The 19,805-nt window shown below is 42.2% G+C and overlaps 1 protein-coding gene across 1 annotated transcript; it reads right to left on the bottom strand.

The window, feature by feature from the left end:
- Positions 1-362: 362 nt before the first annotated feature.
- On the bottom strand, positions 363-14,346 carry LOC114555975 (calphotin). The gene is made up of 12 exons (XM_028578763.1): positions 14,039-14,346; positions 10,939-11,817; positions 5,562-5,612; positions 4,875-4,919; positions 4,262-4,654; positions 3,827-3,859; positions 3,520-3,585; positions 3,102-3,209; positions 1,849-1,944; positions 1,510-1,626; positions 1,313-1,415; positions 363-1,145 (listed from the first exon to the last, which is right to left on the bottom strand). Exons 1-11 carry the CDS (start codon positions 14,081-14,083, stop codon positions 1,353-1,355), a joined length of 1,896 nt encoding a protein of 631 aa, XP_028434564.1. The 5' UTR covers positions 14,084-14,346; the 3' UTR covers positions 363-1,145; positions 1,313-1,352.
- Positions 14,347-19,805: the final 5,459 nt, after the last annotated feature.

The following is a 19,805-nucleotide window of genomic DNA, read 5'->3' as shown; positions in this document are numbered from 1 at the left end:
GTATGTTATGCACTTTTGTGGGGTTTATTTTGTAACCCATATTACCTCAGAGTCAACCTTTAAAGCCATTTTATTCTCTGGCCCCTTTAGCTACAGATTTTAGTGATCAAAATTGTGTTTTATATTTCATTTCACATGGGCCAGAAAACAGTGTTTCAGTTGTTTCTACAGAGGTCTTCTACAGAGGTTGTATCTTTAAAAGCTATAAACCGATTTTGTTATTGTCGGTACAGAACTGACCTGGAAAATGAACCATACAAATATTTAAGTTTCTCTTTAGCCACACTGCATTTCAGACTGTTTCTGCTATGTAGTTCATGTAAGTGAAATAGTGTATAGAAAGTAAAACAAGTACTCCTGCATCATGATGAGTTACAGCTTTATTTCAAAGGTGGACCAAGTCAGCTCATGATGCTTATCACTAGAGCACATTACATTTCCCCTCCAGAGCACAGACTTTGAACACAAAACTGTAGCACATCATATGGCCTATACAAAATGAATTAAAAAAGTGAAAAAAAAGACCCCTCAGCTCGTCCCCTCAGACTGTCATTTTCCAGTGGCCATAAAACCTAAACCTATAGCTTTAGGATGTGTTTTAGGCTCACACTAACCATAGCTTTGGCACTTAGTTGAGGCAGAAGGGAGAACTGGAACACAGAGAAGGGGACAGAAATGGAGGCAAGGGAAAACTTTGTAGATGTGTTGTCTTTAAGGGTAAAAAAGAGCCTTTGAAATGTGAAACAAAAAAGACAACAGAACAAGTTGTCCCTCCCACTCATATGAACATAGGCCCAAGTACAACTATAGCAACATTAATCGACGCTACAGTTTTCACATGCATTGAGTGTATGCAGTATGGAAGCAGATGTGCTGGAGAGATGAACATGCTAAAAAAAAAATCAGGCACTGCCATTTATCTTGTTTTAGGAATCTCCATCTCTCAATTGTGCACACTTATGACAACAGTCTGTTCTGCCGCCTTGAATGCAGCAGGTTTCGGGATGTTGGCATCTGGTTTCGTGTTTTGACAGGAAGCAGGCCCAGAAAGGCACTTCAAAGTGTGGATGTCCCTTCAATTTCCTGGTGTAAGCCCTTTTAAAGTGAACAAGGTCACTGAGTCCTCCATATGGCCAAAGGGGAATCTGAAAGACACAAAGAAGAAGACATGGGTCTAGTTAGTGACTGCTGGAAGTGGTGTAAACTGGGTCATTTAAAAAGGTTAACAGTCAGAGTAAAAATAAAACACAACTAAGAAATGAGATCCGATCTTTCTGAAAAAGGACTGATTCAATATTTTAGAGAAACTTACAAAGACAAAAAAAAGGTCTTCCAAGCTATGAGATGTGTATCTAGCCCTCAATGGAAACCTCTGGAACAATGTGTCCATTCAGCGATGGCTCCACTGACATCTCCTGAGCCGAAAACAAGACATAACATCTGGTGAGTGCACAGTGAATTCACAATATTAATAAGAAACGTCGGAAAAATGTCAGCATTGCTTCTTACCATTGAGCTGAGCTGCGCAGACTCCACAGCGAGCTGCATCTGACATGGCATGTCACAGGTTTCTGGCTTAGGCTCTTCTAACAGCACATCCATACATGTCTGCTCAGGAGTGGTGTCCTGGAAAGGAAAGGAGGGAGAGAGGCGGTTAGAAGTCACTAGAACCCTGGAGGAAAAAAAAACCTATATGCTCTTTGAATAAGCAAAATAAATGAGAGATGTAACACGGGACAATTTGCACAATATTTTCATATGGGGGTTTAATACTATATATGTTTTAATACCATGTCTGTTACATACTACATGTTTGTATACAGTGATTAAAGCCTGATAGTAACTCACAATGACCATTTCTTCTGCAGGAGCAGGGGCAGCAGCAGGCGTCACATCCATTGATTCTGATAGGGTGTTGAAGGTGTCACTCACTTCCACAATTTCCTAAATATAGCATATAGTTAAAAAAAAAAAAAAAACATGCAATAAATATGGCAAAAATGTTTCCTTGGTCTTTGAATCTAAAGGTCTAAAGCAACATTTTAGTCAGATTTATGTCAAAATGAAATTACAAACATTACACTGAATTGACAAATGAGTCACCACAGCTCAGGTTAGCTTAGCTGTTTTAACTGGAACTATTCTGATCACAGAGGCAGGATGCCAAAGAAATGTCAGTTTGTGTTGCTTACAGTTTTTTCCAATTGCTAACACACTAAAATGACACGCATAGCACAATTATTTAAACTGACACACAGAGAGCAAAACCTCTTCTCAATTCTCCAAAAGTCTAAACACATTTTCTGCTTTACATACATTTTGCAATTCAAAATGGCACTTTTTAAATGCACTGAACACGGTTCTCTGCATAAGACACAACAATCTGACATAAAGTCACATGTTTGCCATTTCAAACACTGCCATTCAAAATGACACTACATGAGCTAATTGGCCAATATCTGTGCCACCGGGCCAAACACCAAAATTGGTTAATTGTTACCACTTCAATCAGGAAGTAAGCACTGTGATGCCTCTTTTTTTTAATATATTTTTTCTGCACATTTTTTATGCAATTATTCTTTTTCAGTTTACTGTTTTTTGTGAACATATTTTTGTTCAGTCCAACGTAAATATATCTGCTGTGCATATGTTGCACTGACTTGTTTGGTGAAACATAAAAAATAAAAATGTTTCAACAGCATGTGTGTGTATCTGCAAGTATTTCTGTGCATTTGAACAATCTGAAGAATTTTCTACAATTTGAACTGTTTTAGTATTATGGCAAAGCATACTAAAGATGAGAATGCTTTTCATTATGCACAACAGTGTGTAGTTGGTTAGACAAAAATATGGTAATATGAATGAAGTGTGTGCCATTTGGTGCAAAAGTTTTGATAATGCTATATGTAGTTTTGGTTGCAGTGCTTCATTTTGCAGGATACTGTATATGAGGTATTTTGCAGTTTGGGTGTGTGGTTTTGTGAATTGTGTTAAGTATTTTGATAAAACCAGCCTAGTTTGCAAAATTGTGTTTTAGCAATTGTAAATAATAGTGACAATTGCAGTGTCTAATGATGGATTCCTCTTTGTGTAGTTCTTACCGGCTGGACAGCAGCAGACTCAGCAATGGCAACCTCCACTGCTGAGACAGATTCTGTGACAACAAAGTCATCAACCAGGCTGTCAGCAATGACCTGGGTGTCAGAAGTCTGGAGAAAAAAGGTAACAAGAAAAGATTTTCCACATATCGGCAAGCAGAGACTAAGTGGATGAGGGGAATTAATTAGCAAGCGTCCCAGGAGAAAATGTCAACTGAAGTTTTTGATCAATGCAATCACATATTCAAGAGAGAGATGTTGAATTTTGAATCAAATTAAATATGGATGGAAATATCCTAATAGTGACATAATACAGTTTACCAATGTATTAATAGCATAACCCATACACTTCTGATTTCAGGGTGATCTATCTTTTAGAATGCAGTCATCCAATCAAACTGCTTCAGAGTTAAGGTTTTACCTCTTGGACTTCAGTTACGGGGGCTTCAGCCTCTTCTACCGGAGCTTCAGGGACGGTCTCTGGCACCTGGTGGGACAACAGATACTGCCAGGTCAATATTCAGTACAACACATGGCAATATGGCAAAAGTCAAATTTATACTTTTGTAGTATCACTGTAGAGTAGTATTACAACTATTACTATTTATATAAAAGACTTTGTTAACCAAAATCTGCAAAACAATAGTTCTAGCTAGAGACCCTCCAAGGAAGGTAATACATAAATCATGTAATGTATGTCTTTATGGGGTAAAAGAACAAATACTCACCACTGGGATTTCCATAGATTGGACAGGAGCATCCTAATGTGTACAAAAGAATATGTCATTAGTCTTTGCTGCTAAGTAACATTTTAAAAGAAATTATGTAAATGAAGAACCATGCCAGAAAACAGATGTAGCCAAAGAGGAAGTTCTACTTTTGCATAAAAAAAATAAATAAATGTAATTCTTTGGTTTAATGTTCAAGGAAAGCATTTACAGCAACAGTTCAGAAAATCAATAATGGGGAACTTCCACAAAAACTACAACTGTTCAAACCACATGCTGCACACAAGGAACACACGATCACAAAATAAAAGTGTAAACACTACATAAAAGTCAAAAATGCACTTCTGTATCATTTTGTGTTGATGGAAGCAGATGAAAAAAAGAGGAAAAAGGTTCAAGAGAGAAGAGAAAAGTATTTTCTTATCAACGTGGCACCTCTGTGAATGTAATGGGCTCAGCAGGGATTTCAGGTGCATCTTCTTCAGCCAATACTTCTATTTCAGCTTCAATGTCTTCTCCCTCAGCTCGGACTACAGGACTGACGACAGCTTCAGTCACCTGTTCTGGCTCAGTTTTCTCTGCAATAACCTCCTCCACTGATTCCACCACTGTTTCTGTAACCACCTCCTCTGCAGCGGGTTCTACTTCAGCACAAACTTGGTCAGTTGTAAGCGCTTCTATCGCTGGTTCTTCAGCCGCTTCGTTTACAGGCTCTGGTACGGTGATATCGTCTGTGACGGCTACTTCCACCTCTGCGTCAACGACTGCTTCTTCCTCCACCAAGGCCTCAGCCTTCACTTCAGTTTCTGGCTTGCAGACATCATGCGTCTGCACATGCAAAACCAACACGGCACACATTAAGAAACCATGCAACGGAGGACCAAATGGGCATATAACATTTTGTCCATATGCATCTTTCGTCAACCATGTTTGTCTTCCTGGGCAAGCATATAACGTGGACAACTACCATGCACGGTCAAGACTACAGAGTTTTTAATGCTACAACTATAACGTCAAGCCTCGCTGTCATACAGAAGATCAGTCTTACCTGTTCAGTCTCTGTGGTTACGATTATAGTCTCCTCTGTCTGAATCTGGAAAATGAGAAATTAAAAACACACTTTAGCAATAGATAAATGGATCAGTGGATGGATGGACAGATGAATAGAAGAGCAACAAGACAACAGCTTAAACAGACTTATCAGCAAACAGCACGGCCTTAAGTAATCATACAACGGACAAATGTAACCGATTGTACTAACTGTGTTTCTGAGGAATGTTGGCCTAATTGCAACTCAACAATTCCAGCATGAATGTCAATATTTTTTCCCTTGAAAACGCTGGGAGTAGGTGAGCCAGATTGTGATCAGAGTACTGAGATTTATAAAAGAGAATTAGACCTGAGGGAATGCGTGTTTATAAGGTGTGAAGCTTAAGTCACACGTTAAAGAGGCGTCTCTTGGGCAGTTACTGCTGCTAGAAACTTATAAAACGTGAGTGGAAACTCTGATTTACTCTGGTTTGATGTATGGTGTCTTTTACACAACTGTTTTGGTGTCACATATGTGCAAAACAGCCACATACACTGAAATGTGTTACCTTAAAGGCTGCAGCAGTTGCCTTTTCTGTACTCAATGACTCTTCTGTTTTATGCTTCATATAGGGGCCGCGTGCGTGCATGCATGCTTGTGTGTGTGTGAGAGAGAATGAAATGCAGGTTTGTTCTTCAGTCTTACCTCAGTCTCAACAGGGGGGGCTGCAACTGGAGCCTCGGCTTGGGGTATTACCTATGATGGAAAAGATTTATTAACGAGTCAGCAAAACAGTCATAAAGATATACATGTATTTTGATCTAATGCAATAAGTGTGGAGATGGCAGAAAGTATATCTAATTTGTAAAAATAAAAGGCACCTCATTAACAACCATTTATAGCCAATTTAAAATATGTGCCCTTATGTAACAGTTACACTGCTGCCATTATCCTGTTGTTTTGGTTGTTTTTTTTCTCAACAGTTAAAGATCACACTTTGGAACGGGCACACACATCGGTCCTAAAAATGTGCCTAGAGCAAAATTATCTACTACAGAACTGTTTATCAGCAAAACTGTAGCTGTGATAGCCTCAAGGCATTTAACAAAAAAACAAAAAAACAATGAGAGTCTTTTTAAGTCTCCAAAAAAGGAAACCTTAGCCAAGATTAGAGTGTTTTCAGATCATAAAGTTGCACTGGCAGTCTACAAACACACATACTGTACAAATAACAAATGCACACACTCTTAGAGTATGCTTTGGGTTTGAGTGTAGCTGCAGTTCAGGAGAGAGGGAGGAACATTAAACATCCTACAGGAATGTTACAACCAATTGCATAATGGGAAGCTGATACGCCCTTTTCTCGGCCCCTTTCTATAACCCAGTTCAGATATAGAAAACTTAAATATTCACCTTAATGAAATACTTTCATCAGGTCCCCACTTCAAAAACCCACAGAACATTAAAACTCCCAACATCTTTTTTTTCTTTACAGAATGTTGCTAGATGCCGATGGAAAGAGACATTCCAGCTTTTTTTTAGCAAAACACTGAATATTTACCAGAACATGAGGCAATGTTCTGTAGTTGGCACTTCTTGCATTCTTCTTGTATTACTATTCATAGCGTTATTGGTATTACTCAAACTTATTTTCTAGACACATGCCCGGATAATGGCACGTAGTCATCCATATTTTCCTTATTTTTCTGTGCTATTGTGCCACTGATTTACTGGAATGGTTGGCAATAACTGAAATGGCCACTGGCGGCACCCACTGTGCATCCAAGTGTGTTGAACCATAGTGGCAGTAACAGGGAGCAGCCCATACATAATTTAAATCTTCATAGTCCAATGGTAAATTATTTAAATGGTCTTGTACCAGCCTGTCTTCAATGTAGGACAAGTATGGTGCATGCAGGATGCTACTGCTAGTCAAGAACAGACTAGTCTATATCCACAACGTTCCACTTCTGGGATTACTCCAGTGCTGCAGGAAATTCCGCCAGATGCATATCTTTTCGCTGCTGCCCTTTTCCTTCTGTTTTCTTTGTGTTGGAATTTTAAACTCCGGTCGTTTATGAGGACTGTTAACTGCTCCTCAGATCTCTGCAGGGTAGATTGAGACAGCTAGCTAGACTATCTGTCCAATCTGACTTTTCTCTTGCACGACTAAAACAACTTTTGAACATACACGTTCCACCAAAACAAGTTCCTTCCCGAGGCTGTTGTGCAGCTGCTCCATGCGGAGCTTAGCGCCGCCCAAGGCAATTGCGATTGGTTTGAAGAAATTATAATAAACCAGAGCACGTTTTTCTCCCATCCCCGAATGCTGTGTGGACTAGCCAGATCCTCCTCCACAGCGCTTTGGACGAGGGTCTGGCAAAGCCATACTAAGAACAGCCTTATCATCCATTGGCCAAATTTCTTAAGTCCATCTATCAACAGTAGTTCAAACAGAGTGGAAACTCTTACAGAAGACAGCTTGATTGATCGTGGGCTCAAGTTACTTGACCATCTCCACCTCTTTCTCGGTGCCGTGCAGAGGTGAGGAATCCTGTTCTCCAGGATTTTGCAACTTCTGAACAAAAGCCAAGAGGAGAAAAATGCACGTATAGTTGAGAAGGGTTAATATGAATGGCACCTATAGCCTTGGTATAGGGGAGAGAAAGGAGGAGGGTAGGAAAGAGGGACGGTGTGGACCAGGCCGTCCTTTGCTAGGCTGGAAAACACACACACACACACACACACACACACACACACACATACATGTACAAACAATATACACACCACCTCCTGTCTGCCCCAGCACCAGAACACTTTGTACCAAACTGATCTGCACACAGATCCTGGCTCACCAGAGACAAATCTAGCACAAACCAAAACTGGCCTAGAAACAGACTTTTATAGAGACCATTTTAACCCATGAAGGACGTAATGTACCTGGATGCAGTGATCCCTGTTCCAACCAATTTTATGCTCTCTCTCTCTTACACACAAACACGCATGCACCAAAGAACACACGCACACACAAACAAACACACACACACACAGGAACCAATTGAGAGTTTAGGGAGACAATTTCACAATTTTTCAAGGCCTAATCTGTTCTTATTTGCCAAAATAAAGAAATAAAGAAAGGAATGAAAGATGCAATGCAAAAATAACTACCAAAAAGAGAGCCTTTTGACTGGTTCAGCTAACAAAGCCCTGTAGGGCCCCAGAAAACAAACTCATTACAGTTGCCAGGAAATGGGGGGAGGGCTCCATGTGCAATGTGTGGAGTTAAGGCTGGACACTTGTGGGAGGAGGGCTGGTTGTCTCCACGTGCTTTGCCACAAGGTGATAATTTTTCCAACCAAGTCTGAAAACACTAAAAGTATCCCTTCGCACATCTTTGTCGCCCACCATTCTCTCTCTCTCTGTCTCTGGCTATCATGTCAAATGTGATAAAAGAAAATATGCTTTCCAATTATTATTGTAAACATGCTGCAATTAGCATTTTTTATGTGAGCAAACTGAAAGTAAATATACTCCAAGTATTCCCTTCACTAGACATTTGCCACAGACTTTCAAAAGGTCGTGACAGCTGTCTGAAAGCTCCTCTTAACACACCAAATACCAATGGCTAACCAAAGGGAAGGATGGTGAAAGGAGAGACAGAGAGGAACAAGTGGTGGGAGGGAAGGAAGGGTGATGAGTGAGAGGGAATTTACAAGGGAAAGAGGGGTGAGGGACTGAAGGGGGGAGGAGTAGATGGCTGCAGGAGCACAGAAGGAGCAAACTGGTACAAAATGTTCAGTCTCAGCAGGAGCCACACACGTCGCCTCAGGCCACAGAAAAACCCAACACATTCAGCAGTTCTGTAGATTGGGTGCAAGCTGGGTTCAAACTCACCTGGGTCTCCGTAGTGACAACCAGAAGCGGAGGGGCCACCTCTCTTTGGTTCCAAAGCCAGCTGAATACAAGCCCCATTTATGCCTGCTTTGATTTGATCGTCTATTGACCAACTGACCGAGTGGCGACCAACTCTAGCCTGACACAAGTTGTCACAGAAAGAACACTTTCTTGCAGGACTGTGAAGTGTATAAGGTGTATTTGAGTAAAGTTTTACAAAGTCAAGATTGAGAAAAGTTCATAAAACAAAGCAAATTAAATACATCTAACCTGCTTCTGTATGTTTGCTAATTTTCAGTTTTGCTAAAGTGCATGTGTGTCTCCGTGTGTTTCTGAGCATCTGAACTGAATCTGGCACATGTGCAAGCAGGGAAGGAGTGGAGAAGAAACAAGGCAAGAGGGGAGGCAAAAGAGCGAAGGGTGGTGTGGAGGGAGGGAGGGAGGGACAAAAGGAGGGAGGGGTGGCTACTGCAATGGCTTAACAACTACGATAGGCAGTCCATCTGAAATCGGAACGTCTTATGGTGCGTTCTTTTTTGTCTTGTAATCGCGACTAGTAGCTCAAGTGTGACGTCACATCCGTGTCAAAAAACGAGAAACGAACTCGGGGTCCTCTGTGTTCAGACAACTGACAATCTGTATATACGACCTCGGGGGCGTTCTTTTTGCAACTTCCGGTTCGTAACTCCGAAAAACGACTCGTAGATCGACTTCGGTGGACAAAAAGAACGCACCATTAATTGGTTCTGTATACCTCAGTGGGAAGGGCATAACACATAGGGCTTAAAGGTGACAATCATTACTTCCAACTAAAAGTTAACTCAACAGGATGACCCAAGCATTACTGGAGAACAGTGTAGCACCCACTGAAGTTGTAGCAAATGGCCATGCCACCGATAACACCTCTGTCTTCATGTCAGCACATGCATGTGCACCACATGTGGCCGTGGCTCAGTTACTGGGAGCACGGATTTATGTGTGCGTGTGTGTGTGTGCGTGTGTGTGTGTGTGTGTGTGTGTGTGTGTGTGTGTGTGTGTGTGTGTGTGTGTGTGTGTGTGCGCTTGCATTTGCAAGTGTGTATGTGCACTGGGGTTAGGTGCATGTATGTGCAGTGTGCAGCTTGTGTGTGCCGTTGCACATAGCCTGCAGTCTGCTGGCTGAAAGAGAACATTGTGTTCCCAAAATGTATGCATGTTGCCTGTATGAAGCAACAAAGACTCTCATGTTTTCTTGCAAATGAAAATGGATAGATTTGGAGGGGTAAAAGTGTTGGGAAACGTTATTTAGTGGTATACTTTTTTGGTACAAAGCTCTGTGTACAGTAAAAATGCAGTATAAATACAGAGTTTGTGCAGTTCTGTATTCTATATATTTAAATACAACAGAGGACTGACAACAAGCTTTTTCATCTTACTCACTAACTTCATTAACTCATTTGAAACAATTCCACTATATACCGCCGGTATGACTATATTTTAGAGAACAAGCTCCCCATCAATCTTATCCAATCATTTAAAAAGCAGTTACATTTCAAAGAAAGACACATGCTTAGTGACACAGGCATGGTTTAATGTAGGTGATAATGTATAAAGACTGCTGTAATAGATCTACCAAGTCTCCCAGTCATGTAGTCTGCAATCTCTCACCTACTTCCCACCTCTTGCCTAAATGGAACATGTTGTTCCCTCTTCCTCTCACCCCCCACCAACTCCACCTCCTTACTCCCATAGGAACCCAGCCACAGCACATCCATAGGAACCCAGCCACAGCACATCCTATTTGAGCAAACAGCCTCGCAACTGGTCGTCCACATAACTCAAACTAACACTGACATACTATTTACAGAAACAGCCCATGTAAAGAAGATAATCTAAAGCTTCTGTTAAAATCTATAGCCATGCAGTAAATGGCCTTTCAGGAGCCTTCACACCAGCTCTACAGAGGAACCTCGAGACATTCCTTAAATAATCACTCCATAAATAGCTCTGGCATGGTGATTTTCTTTTAAAAAAAACATTAGGGATCATGTCTAATGAGAGTGCTTCAGGTACTCGTTGGTAACTTTGGATGTTTTACTGCTATAGGACTCCACTGGTTCAGAAAGTCTATTTAATACTGATTTTTTTTGACTATGGGAGAACAAAATGGTCAAATGTATGCATGTGTATGAAACAAAGCAGTTCTTACCTCTGTTACTGGTTCTGTTTCAGGAATGATAGGTTCCGCCTCTTGTACTATCGCAGCTTCAGCTATACAGGGCTTCTCTGGTGGAGTCTCAATGACTGGTTCATCTTCAGAGACCGGGGCTGCAACTTCAACCTTAACTTCTGCTGGAGTATGCTCCAACACCACAGCCTTAGGCTCTGGTGCTGCTACCTCGACTGGGACGGGCTCTGCGACAGGTTCTTGCACAACTGGTTCTGGTTCTATAATGGGGATCTCCACGGTGTGGGTCTCAACGATGGGGGTCTCCACGGTGGGGGTCTCCACGATGGGGGTCTCAACGATGGGGGTCTCCACGATGGGGGTCTCAACGATGGGGGTCTCCACGATGGGGGTCTCAACGATGGGGGTCTCAACGATGGGGGTCTCCACGATGGGGGTCTTCACGATAGGGGTTTTCACGATGGGGGTCTCAACGGTCTCCACAATGGGGGTTTCCACGATGGGGGTCTCCACAATGGGCACAGCAATGGGAACCGCCTCTGGGATCTTTACTGGAGCTGGTGCTGGAACTGGTGCTGGGATCTTTACTGGAACTGGTGCTGGAGCTGGTTCTGGGATCTTTACTGGAGCTGGTGCTGGGATCTTTACTGGAACTGGTGCTGGAGCTGGTTCTGGGATCTTTACTGGTGCTGGGATCTTTACTGGAGCTGGGATCTTTACTGGAGCTGGTACTGGGATCTTTACTGGAGATGGTACTGGGATCTTTACTGGAGCTGGTGCTCGAGCTTTAACCGCTTTCTTTGGAGTTGCTGCAGGTGGCGCACTCACTGCGATCCCGGGACTTGCTTTGACTTGAGGATTGGCTGCATGCTGCTCTTCAAGGGCTCTCCTCTGGGCCTGCTGCAAGGGGGGACAGACACAAAAACGTGTTGGTTAATGAATGTTGTCTTGTCATTACAGTGGGAACTAGAGCTGTAATCGGTCCTTAAAAGTTAGGCCCGACAAGGCCCGAGCCCGACAGAATTCGGTACTTCACATGTTCATTACTACAATTGTAACTTTAGGGGAACTTGAATTGAGTTTTGAAATCTGAAAAAAAGTTTGAAACCCTGTGACACTTCAAGGGGTCTAAATGCTATTGATGCCCTCATTGTGTTCAGATACTGATGTTGTTGTCAGTCTGCAGTTCATTACACATCACTGTCTGCAGGAATACCAGGCATGCCATTCTACATGTTTTTTCTGCTCTGGACAAAACCCCCTCAGGTTTTAATGGAGATTTTAGGAGCGCAAACCACTAAAGGGAGGTGCTGGACAACTGGGAGTGGGCCTAGCAAAGCTTGTTAGATAATGGGAGCTAATTAGTTGAATCAAAGCAGTACTGACAGATCTGGTGAAGCGGGAATGGAAAACTGTGCGAGTCAGCAGCACTGATGGGTGCCCCGCAGGCCAGACAGTGGGCCTAATCACATCATAATCAGGTTATAATCAGGTTACAATCACTCCCCAAAAATGCTTTTGTTAGGCTGACAGCCAGTTAGTGTAAAATGTCTATGCCTGTCCAGCTAGCCAACGTCAAAACAACCCCTCCCTTACCTTTGCCCACAAATAGCTTGCTCCAAACAGTACTATCACAGAGTAATAGATACATTTAAATTAATCAAAGTTGTTAATTGTGTTTCTTAGGCTGTATTAAAGGAGGCCCAGCTACTTTATAGTAGGTGCTTACAGAAAGGCATGTGTGAGGTGCATTCAGCTTTACATCGTTAAGCAGCTCCTTCCCTTCCTGTGCTCTGATATCTCAAGGGAATTGGTGATAACATCCAGCTGTAACCGACTTCAGGGGCCATTTTTATCTATGTGTCACTGGCAGTCTCTGAGAGAATCAGAGAGATTGTGCAGACTCCAATCTGGCAAAACTAATGCAAGACATTCCTTTAGCCAACACACTACCAAATACAGTGCTGTGTGGTGCTGAGAGTCAGGGACTAGCCAGAGAGAGGCTTGAGGAGGGCGGGGGAGAAGTCTTTTCTTGCTGGAGGACTGGTATGTAAATGGTGAGGCAATAAGTGGACATTTGAAGTTGAAATTAGATAATGGAGCATTGTTTGAAACTATTAATTATTATGATTGGAAGAAATGATAGAGAACCATGTTTGGTGGAGTAACCTTTGCCCTCTTAGAAAACAGAGGTTTTACCTTCTCACTTGTTATACAACCCTCCCCCCTCTGACAATCTCCACTCCTCTTTGGGCACTGAATGTTCAGAAGTAGAATGCATGGATGTATAATATTGTAAAATGTCTCCCAGTTCGCTAAGAAGACGGGGTTAGGAGTCAGATTTGTCAAATGTCGTGTCATTGACTTGCTGCAACTGTATGTTAAATAATTACCATTATTGAATAATTAAGTATAGCAGTGTATCATAAGTGAAGACAGAGAGTAATGTATGTACTGTACATGGTGTACCTGTGTGCATGAGAGAAGGGCAATATATCATATTTTTGTAGTTTTTTTTTTTAAATGTGGCACTTTTTACGCTTAATAGAATTAAACCACAGAAATAAACAAACCTGCGGTATCCATCCCAGCATTTTTACCGTTTTATCCATCCAGAGCGCGCTGAAAACGCAAATGGCACGTGGCAAACGGTAGTTAAGCAAATAAGTTAACACTTCTTTGTCTCTGGTACCATATGGCAGAGTCCATTTTTGGTACGGACTTCTATCTTGGCGAGATTTTACGCACGGAGCTTGGAGCGCTCCTTGGTGTTGAGAGCGTCACAAAAGAACAACAACAACGAAGTGAAAACATTTTTTGTCACTTTTCTGTTGATATTGCTATTAGGAAACTTAATTTGATGAGCAATCACTATGGGTAAAGTTAACAAAAACAAGGTTTTGTCTTCTGGGGGGAAAACGATAAAAAAAAATACACAAATAGCATTTAAACCAACCACCGCAATCAAAAATAAAATTAAATTTTTATCGACATTTTCCAAAAGATTAATTAAACTTATTTGAGTTCATATTCCCATTAAGTCCAATAGACTTTGGATATGATCAACGTTTGTTGAAAATAAAAAACTAGTGGGGAAAAAAGTGCGCCTGCCACCACTTACCACCCTCCTCATGCGACGCTTGTTCTTCTTCCTCTTGCTGGGCATTTTGACGTGTGCTGATAGAAAGAAGAAACACCGAAGAAATGAAACGAGCAGAGAGAGAGCCCGCGTGAAAAAAGTGGATCTTTATAGAGCCCCCAGTCTTTCTGTTACCTTAGCATCGAACCTATGGGGGGACTGGGATGAAAGATGAGGGGCGTGGAGAGACAGAGAGAAAGCATACACACCCCTACGTAACACACATGCACGTGCACGACAGCCCAGTGAGATGACTGAATAGGAGTTGGGCTACCTACTGGCTGTATGTTACGCAACCACTCCATCAGCGTACATCGGAGAAAGGGGAAGAGAGAGAAAGAGAGTGGTCCGTGGGCTTGCAAAGTGCCACACCCCCTTTTCTGGATCATTTAGAAATACTTTTTGACTCGTGCACATGCCAACAACGACGCACGTGCTTTAACAAATTTGTTTCTATCTTGTCTTCTCTACTTTCTCACTGCTACAGTCAGTTTTGTAACACCATAAAGCGTGCTACCATTCAATTCAAATCTTATTCTTGAGAGAAAACCCACAAGAGGAAAACACACAAACACACAAACAGCCACTCTTTCATACAAAACAATGTGTGCTTCTGTCATTTTTTTTTTTTAATTCATTACAATCATGAAGCCAGAGAATAGTTGTTATTGTATGTCTCCTCCAGCGAATAAAGAGAATGAAAGCTTGTACATGTGTTAACGCCCACCGCCCCCCTGCACTGCATGAGTTGTGTGAGAACCCATTGTCTCCAACTCCTTGGGTACAGCCATAGCTACTCATGCATAATTACAGAAAGGAAGAAATACATGCTTTATTGTGTCACTTATTGTCTTAAAGGTCCCATGACATGGTGCTCTTTGGATGCTTTTATATAGACCTTAGTGGTCCCCTAATACTGTATCTGAAGTCTCTTTTCCGAAATTCAGCCTTGGTGCAGAACTACAGCCACTAGAGCCAGTCCCACAATGAGCTTTCCTTAGTATGTGGCCTTGACCAACTGCCACTTTGCTCGTTTGAAAGCCATGATGTCTCTCTCTCATGGGTGGGCCAAATTCTCTGGGTGGGCAAAGCAGAGAAAGGGGAGGTAACCAGATCGGCCCGTCTGAGCTTTCATTTTCTCAAAGGCAGAGCAGGATACCCACCTATCACCATTTCTAGCCACTGGGAGAACATAGTCAGGCTGGGGGAACACATATTAATGTTAAAAAACCTCATAAAGTGAAATTTTCATGCCATGGGACCTTTGATCGTGTAAAGGCAACATTGGACTTATCTAAACATGTTATGCTTCGCAGGTTGTGAAGGGAAGGTGTGAGTTAAGTTTTTTTGTATTTGTATGTCTGGTCTAGTGTGTGTCTCTGTTTGCGGACTGCGGAGGCTTCAGTTACATAATCGCAGTCAGTCTTTATCACTGTTATGCACAGTCAGAGGCCACTTATTCCAATTATCTCTGTCTATTTGATTTACAATCTGAATTTTGCAGTCATATGTAGGTTTACCACACACTGGCTCAACTGCTGCTGAGCAAATGACTGAAGTACAACTGGTGAATCGTTTCCTGTTAGCAGCCAGTGTTTTGTGATGTAAACTTTTTTGTTAACTTTTACCTTCACATTGGTTCAGGTGTAATTAGGAGTGCGACATTTTAACACATATTTGTTTCACTATCTTTCTTTGCTATGACTTGCTTTGTTCTTTCTTTTTATTTTCAAATATTGTACTGTATGTTTAGATATCAACAGGCGCGGATTTAGAATGCAGAGGACTCTGGGCACAAAATCTTGGAGGAGCCCCTTCACGGAAAAACAGATGATCAATGATCTACTAGCCTAAAGTGTAACAGAGCTGTGTTTGTAACATTCTAATCAAATATATAAATGAAAATAGGTTGAGTATAACTTATATATATACAGTACAGGCCAAAAGTTTGGACACACCTCATTCAATGCGTTTCCTCTATTTTCATGACTATTTACATTGTAGATTCTCACTGAAGGCATCAAAACTATGAATGGACATATGTGGAATTATGTACTTAACAAAAAAGTGTGAAATAACTGAAAACATGTCTTATATTTTAGTAGCCAGCCTTTGCTCTGATTACTGCTTTGCACACTCTTGGCATTCTCTTGATGAGCTTCAAGAGGTAGTCACCTGAAATGGTTTTCCAACAGTCTTGAAGGAGTTCCCAGAGATGCTCGGCACTTGTTGGCCCTTTTGCCTTCACTCTGCGGTCAAGCTCACCCCAAACCATCTCGATTGGGTTCAGGTCCGGTGACTGTGGAGGCCAGGTCATCTGGCGCAGCACTCCATCACTCTCCTTTTTGGTCAAATAGCCCACAGCCTGGAGGTGTGTTTGGGGGCATTGTCCTGTTGAAATATAAATGATGGTCCAACTAAACGCAAACCGGATGGGATGGCATGTCGCTGCAGGATGCTGTGGTAGCCATGACCCAACAGTGTCACCAGCAAAGCACCCCCACCCCATCACACCTCCTCCTCCATGCTTCACGGTGGGAACCAGACATGTAGAATCCATCCGTTCACCTTTTCTGCATTGCACAAAGACACGGCGGTTGGAACCAAAGATCTCAAATTTGGACTCATCAGACCAAAGCACAGATTTCCACTGGTCTAATGTCCATTCCTTGTGTTTCTTGGCCCAAACAAATCTTTTCTGCTTGTTGCCTCTCCTTAGCAGTGGTTTCCTAGCAGCTATTTGACCATGAAGGCCTGATTCGCGCAGTCTCCTCTTAACAGTTGTTCTAGAGATGTGTCTGCTGCTAGAACTCTGTGTGGCAGCCATCTGGTCTCTAATCTGAGCTGCTGTTAACTTCTTCTTTTAAAGGCTGGTGACTCGGATGAATTTATCCTCAGCAGCAGAGGTGACTCTTGGTCTTCCTTTCCTGGGGCGGTTTTTGCGACTGCACTTGGGGACACATTCAAAGTTTTCGCAATTTTCCGGACTGACTGACCTACATTTGTTAAAGTAATGATGGCCACTCGTTTCTCTTTACTTAGCTGATTGGTTCTTGTCGTAATATGAATTCTAACAGTTGTACAATAGGGCTGTCGGCTGTGTATCAACCTGACTTCTGCACAACACAACTGATGGTCCCAACCCCATTAATAAGGGAAAAAATTCCACAAATTAACCCTGACAAGGCACACCTGAAAACCATTTCAGGTGACTACCTCATGAAGCTCATTGAGAGAACACCAAGGGTTTGCCGCGCTATCAAAAAAGCAAAGGGTGGCTACTTTGAGGAATCTAAACTATAAGACATGTTTTCAGTTATTTCACACTTTTTTGGTAAGTACATAATTCCATATGTGTTCATTCATAGTTTTGATGCCTTCAGTGAGACTCTACAATGTAAATAGTCATGAAAATAAAGGAAACGCATTGAATGAGAAGGTGTGTCCAAACTTTTGGCCTGTACTGTACAGAAAGCATAAGAAATAGAAAAAAATAGAATTAGTTATAATAATAATAGCAATAAAACAAACATATTTATACAATAAACACCCTTATATTATATAAACAGACAGTATATAAACAGATATACAGGTGAGTGCGGATGAATAGAAATGACATATTGCACAGTTGAAGGTAACAGAGAGTAATACATAAATAAATATGTATAGTGCAGAATATTGTCCAGTGATGGCTCATATTGCAGAAACAGCTACCTGCGGTAGCACTCCGTCTTGTACTGAGGGTGCAGCAGTTTGCTGCTGAAGGAGCTGCTCGGGGAACTCACAGTCTCATGTAGGGGGGGGTGAGAGGTGTAGCCCATGATTGATGCCAGCCTGGCTAACATCCTCCTCTCCCCCACCTCCTCTATGGTGTCCAGAGGGCAGACCAGAACAGAGCTAGCCCTCTTCACCAGTCTGTTTAGCCTTTTCCTGTATCTCTCTGTGCTCCCAGCTCCCCAGCTGCAAAATAATTATGCTGCTGCTAGAATGCGTCTAGATTTCTAGGCTACCCCAGCAGGCTACTGCATAAAAGATTGCAAGATTCGCATATTTCTCAAACCGTTCAAACTTGACAAGTTTCTTGCTAAGGGCACCAGTGTCTGCAGTGCCAAGTTTGACGTTGTGGCAGCGATATTACAAATCCCACTATGGCCACGCCAAGACCCGCCCTTTAATAGCATTTATTGGCCAGGCGTCCATTCTTACGCAAGGTAATGTAACCCCATTGGTACAGGTCGTATCCCCTGACCAATCGGCTATCCTAACCTTAACCACTCAAGGTCAAATGCCTAACCCCAACCAATCGAGCTGCTTTGTAGGGCGGGTCTTGTCGTGGCCATAGTGGGATTCGTAAATTTGCTAACGGGCCAGGTGGGTAGCACACTGCCATGAGTCCATGAGGCTAATGTCTGATTACTCCACATTATCGTTCTGATATTTTGTGATTACATTCTGAATCTGCAACGTTCTCTGTAAATCAGGTAAATCAGTAAGTCAGTAGTAGGCTATACAGTGAAGTTGCATATGAAGTGGTTTGGGGTCCTTCTGTAAGTAATTTTGGGGTACAATTTGGTTTTGAAGAATTACAATCAGCAATACCACAGGCCAAACAATGGCCTGTTCCAAACAGGCACATTTTCAACGGGCATTGTACTAGTGATTTAAAAAGCAACACAGCATACGGGGACAGAGGGGTGGTGAAGTGCAGGTGCTGGGCTCTAGCTAAATCAGAAAAAAATGTATTTAGGTGGGTCAGTGGACGCAGATTCTGAAGGCTATGGCGCCGATCCGGGCATCTATAATAATCAGGGTTTTTAATAAGGGGAAGAAATAATACATAGGCCTGAATTTTGAGGCTGTCAAACTGGTAATGTACCGCTGGGTCTCTGCCGCCTTCCGAAGCACCTGCTTCAGTTTCGGTCTCAAGCAGAGTTGGAGACTGTGTTGGTGGGGGGGCACTTGAACAGGTGTCTGTCACTCCAGCTGGGCTGTGGTTCTCTGTCTTGTCATGCTGCTGATGCTCAGGGTGCTGATGTTGTTGTACATTGTGGAGATGGTTGGAATATTTCTCCTAATTAAATCCTCTCTGCTATCCTTCTCGCTTTTAGGTTTCCGTTTCGTGGCTCCACTGCTCCACTGTTTTTTATCCATGTTGTTTGTTTTGTCGAAGTCCTCTAGCTACTCTCTTTCTTTTACACTATCCTTTACCGCCTGTCTTGCCGCTATCAACAGTTTCCACCTGACTCATTGTCATCATCACAGCTGACAGCCAAAAAACTGATCATGATATTTTTTTGCGTGCAAATAAATTATTGTTAACACACATACACACTGAGTGCATCCCCAGTCCAAGATTTCTTCATCTCCGTGATTACCTTGTGAACTCTCACCCAGTTTGAAGATGTCGGCCTAACCTAATATACCCTTCCCCCAACAAACACCTTCATTCCTGAGCTGGTTGTTTGACCACCTTGACCTCTCTCTCTCTCTCTCTCTCTCTATCAACCTACACAAACAGATTTCTGCCTCTCTAATTGAAGTCAAGAACCGATACATGCCATTATATTTAAAGAGAGTCATTACATGATTGATTATTTGATTATTATACATGATATAGGAAGACATTATAAATGATTACAAGGGCCTTGGTGTAGCCTTATTTTGTTGAAGCTAAGCACTTAGCATTTTAATTTTTTTAATTTCTTCACAGCCTAGAGGTCACAGGCCCCCGGGCACTGGCTCAAATGGC

The sequence above is a fragment of the Perca flavescens genome, chromosome 5, assembly GCF_004354835.1.
Source record: "Perca flavescens isolate YP-PL-M2 chromosome 5, PFLA_1.0, whole genome shotgun sequence".
Taxonomy (NCBI): Eukaryota; Metazoa; Chordata; class Actinopteri; order Perciformes; family Percidae; genus Perca; species Perca flavescens.
Note: the sequence above shows the minus strand (reverse complement) of the source record. Positions and strands in the feature narration are given on the sequence as shown.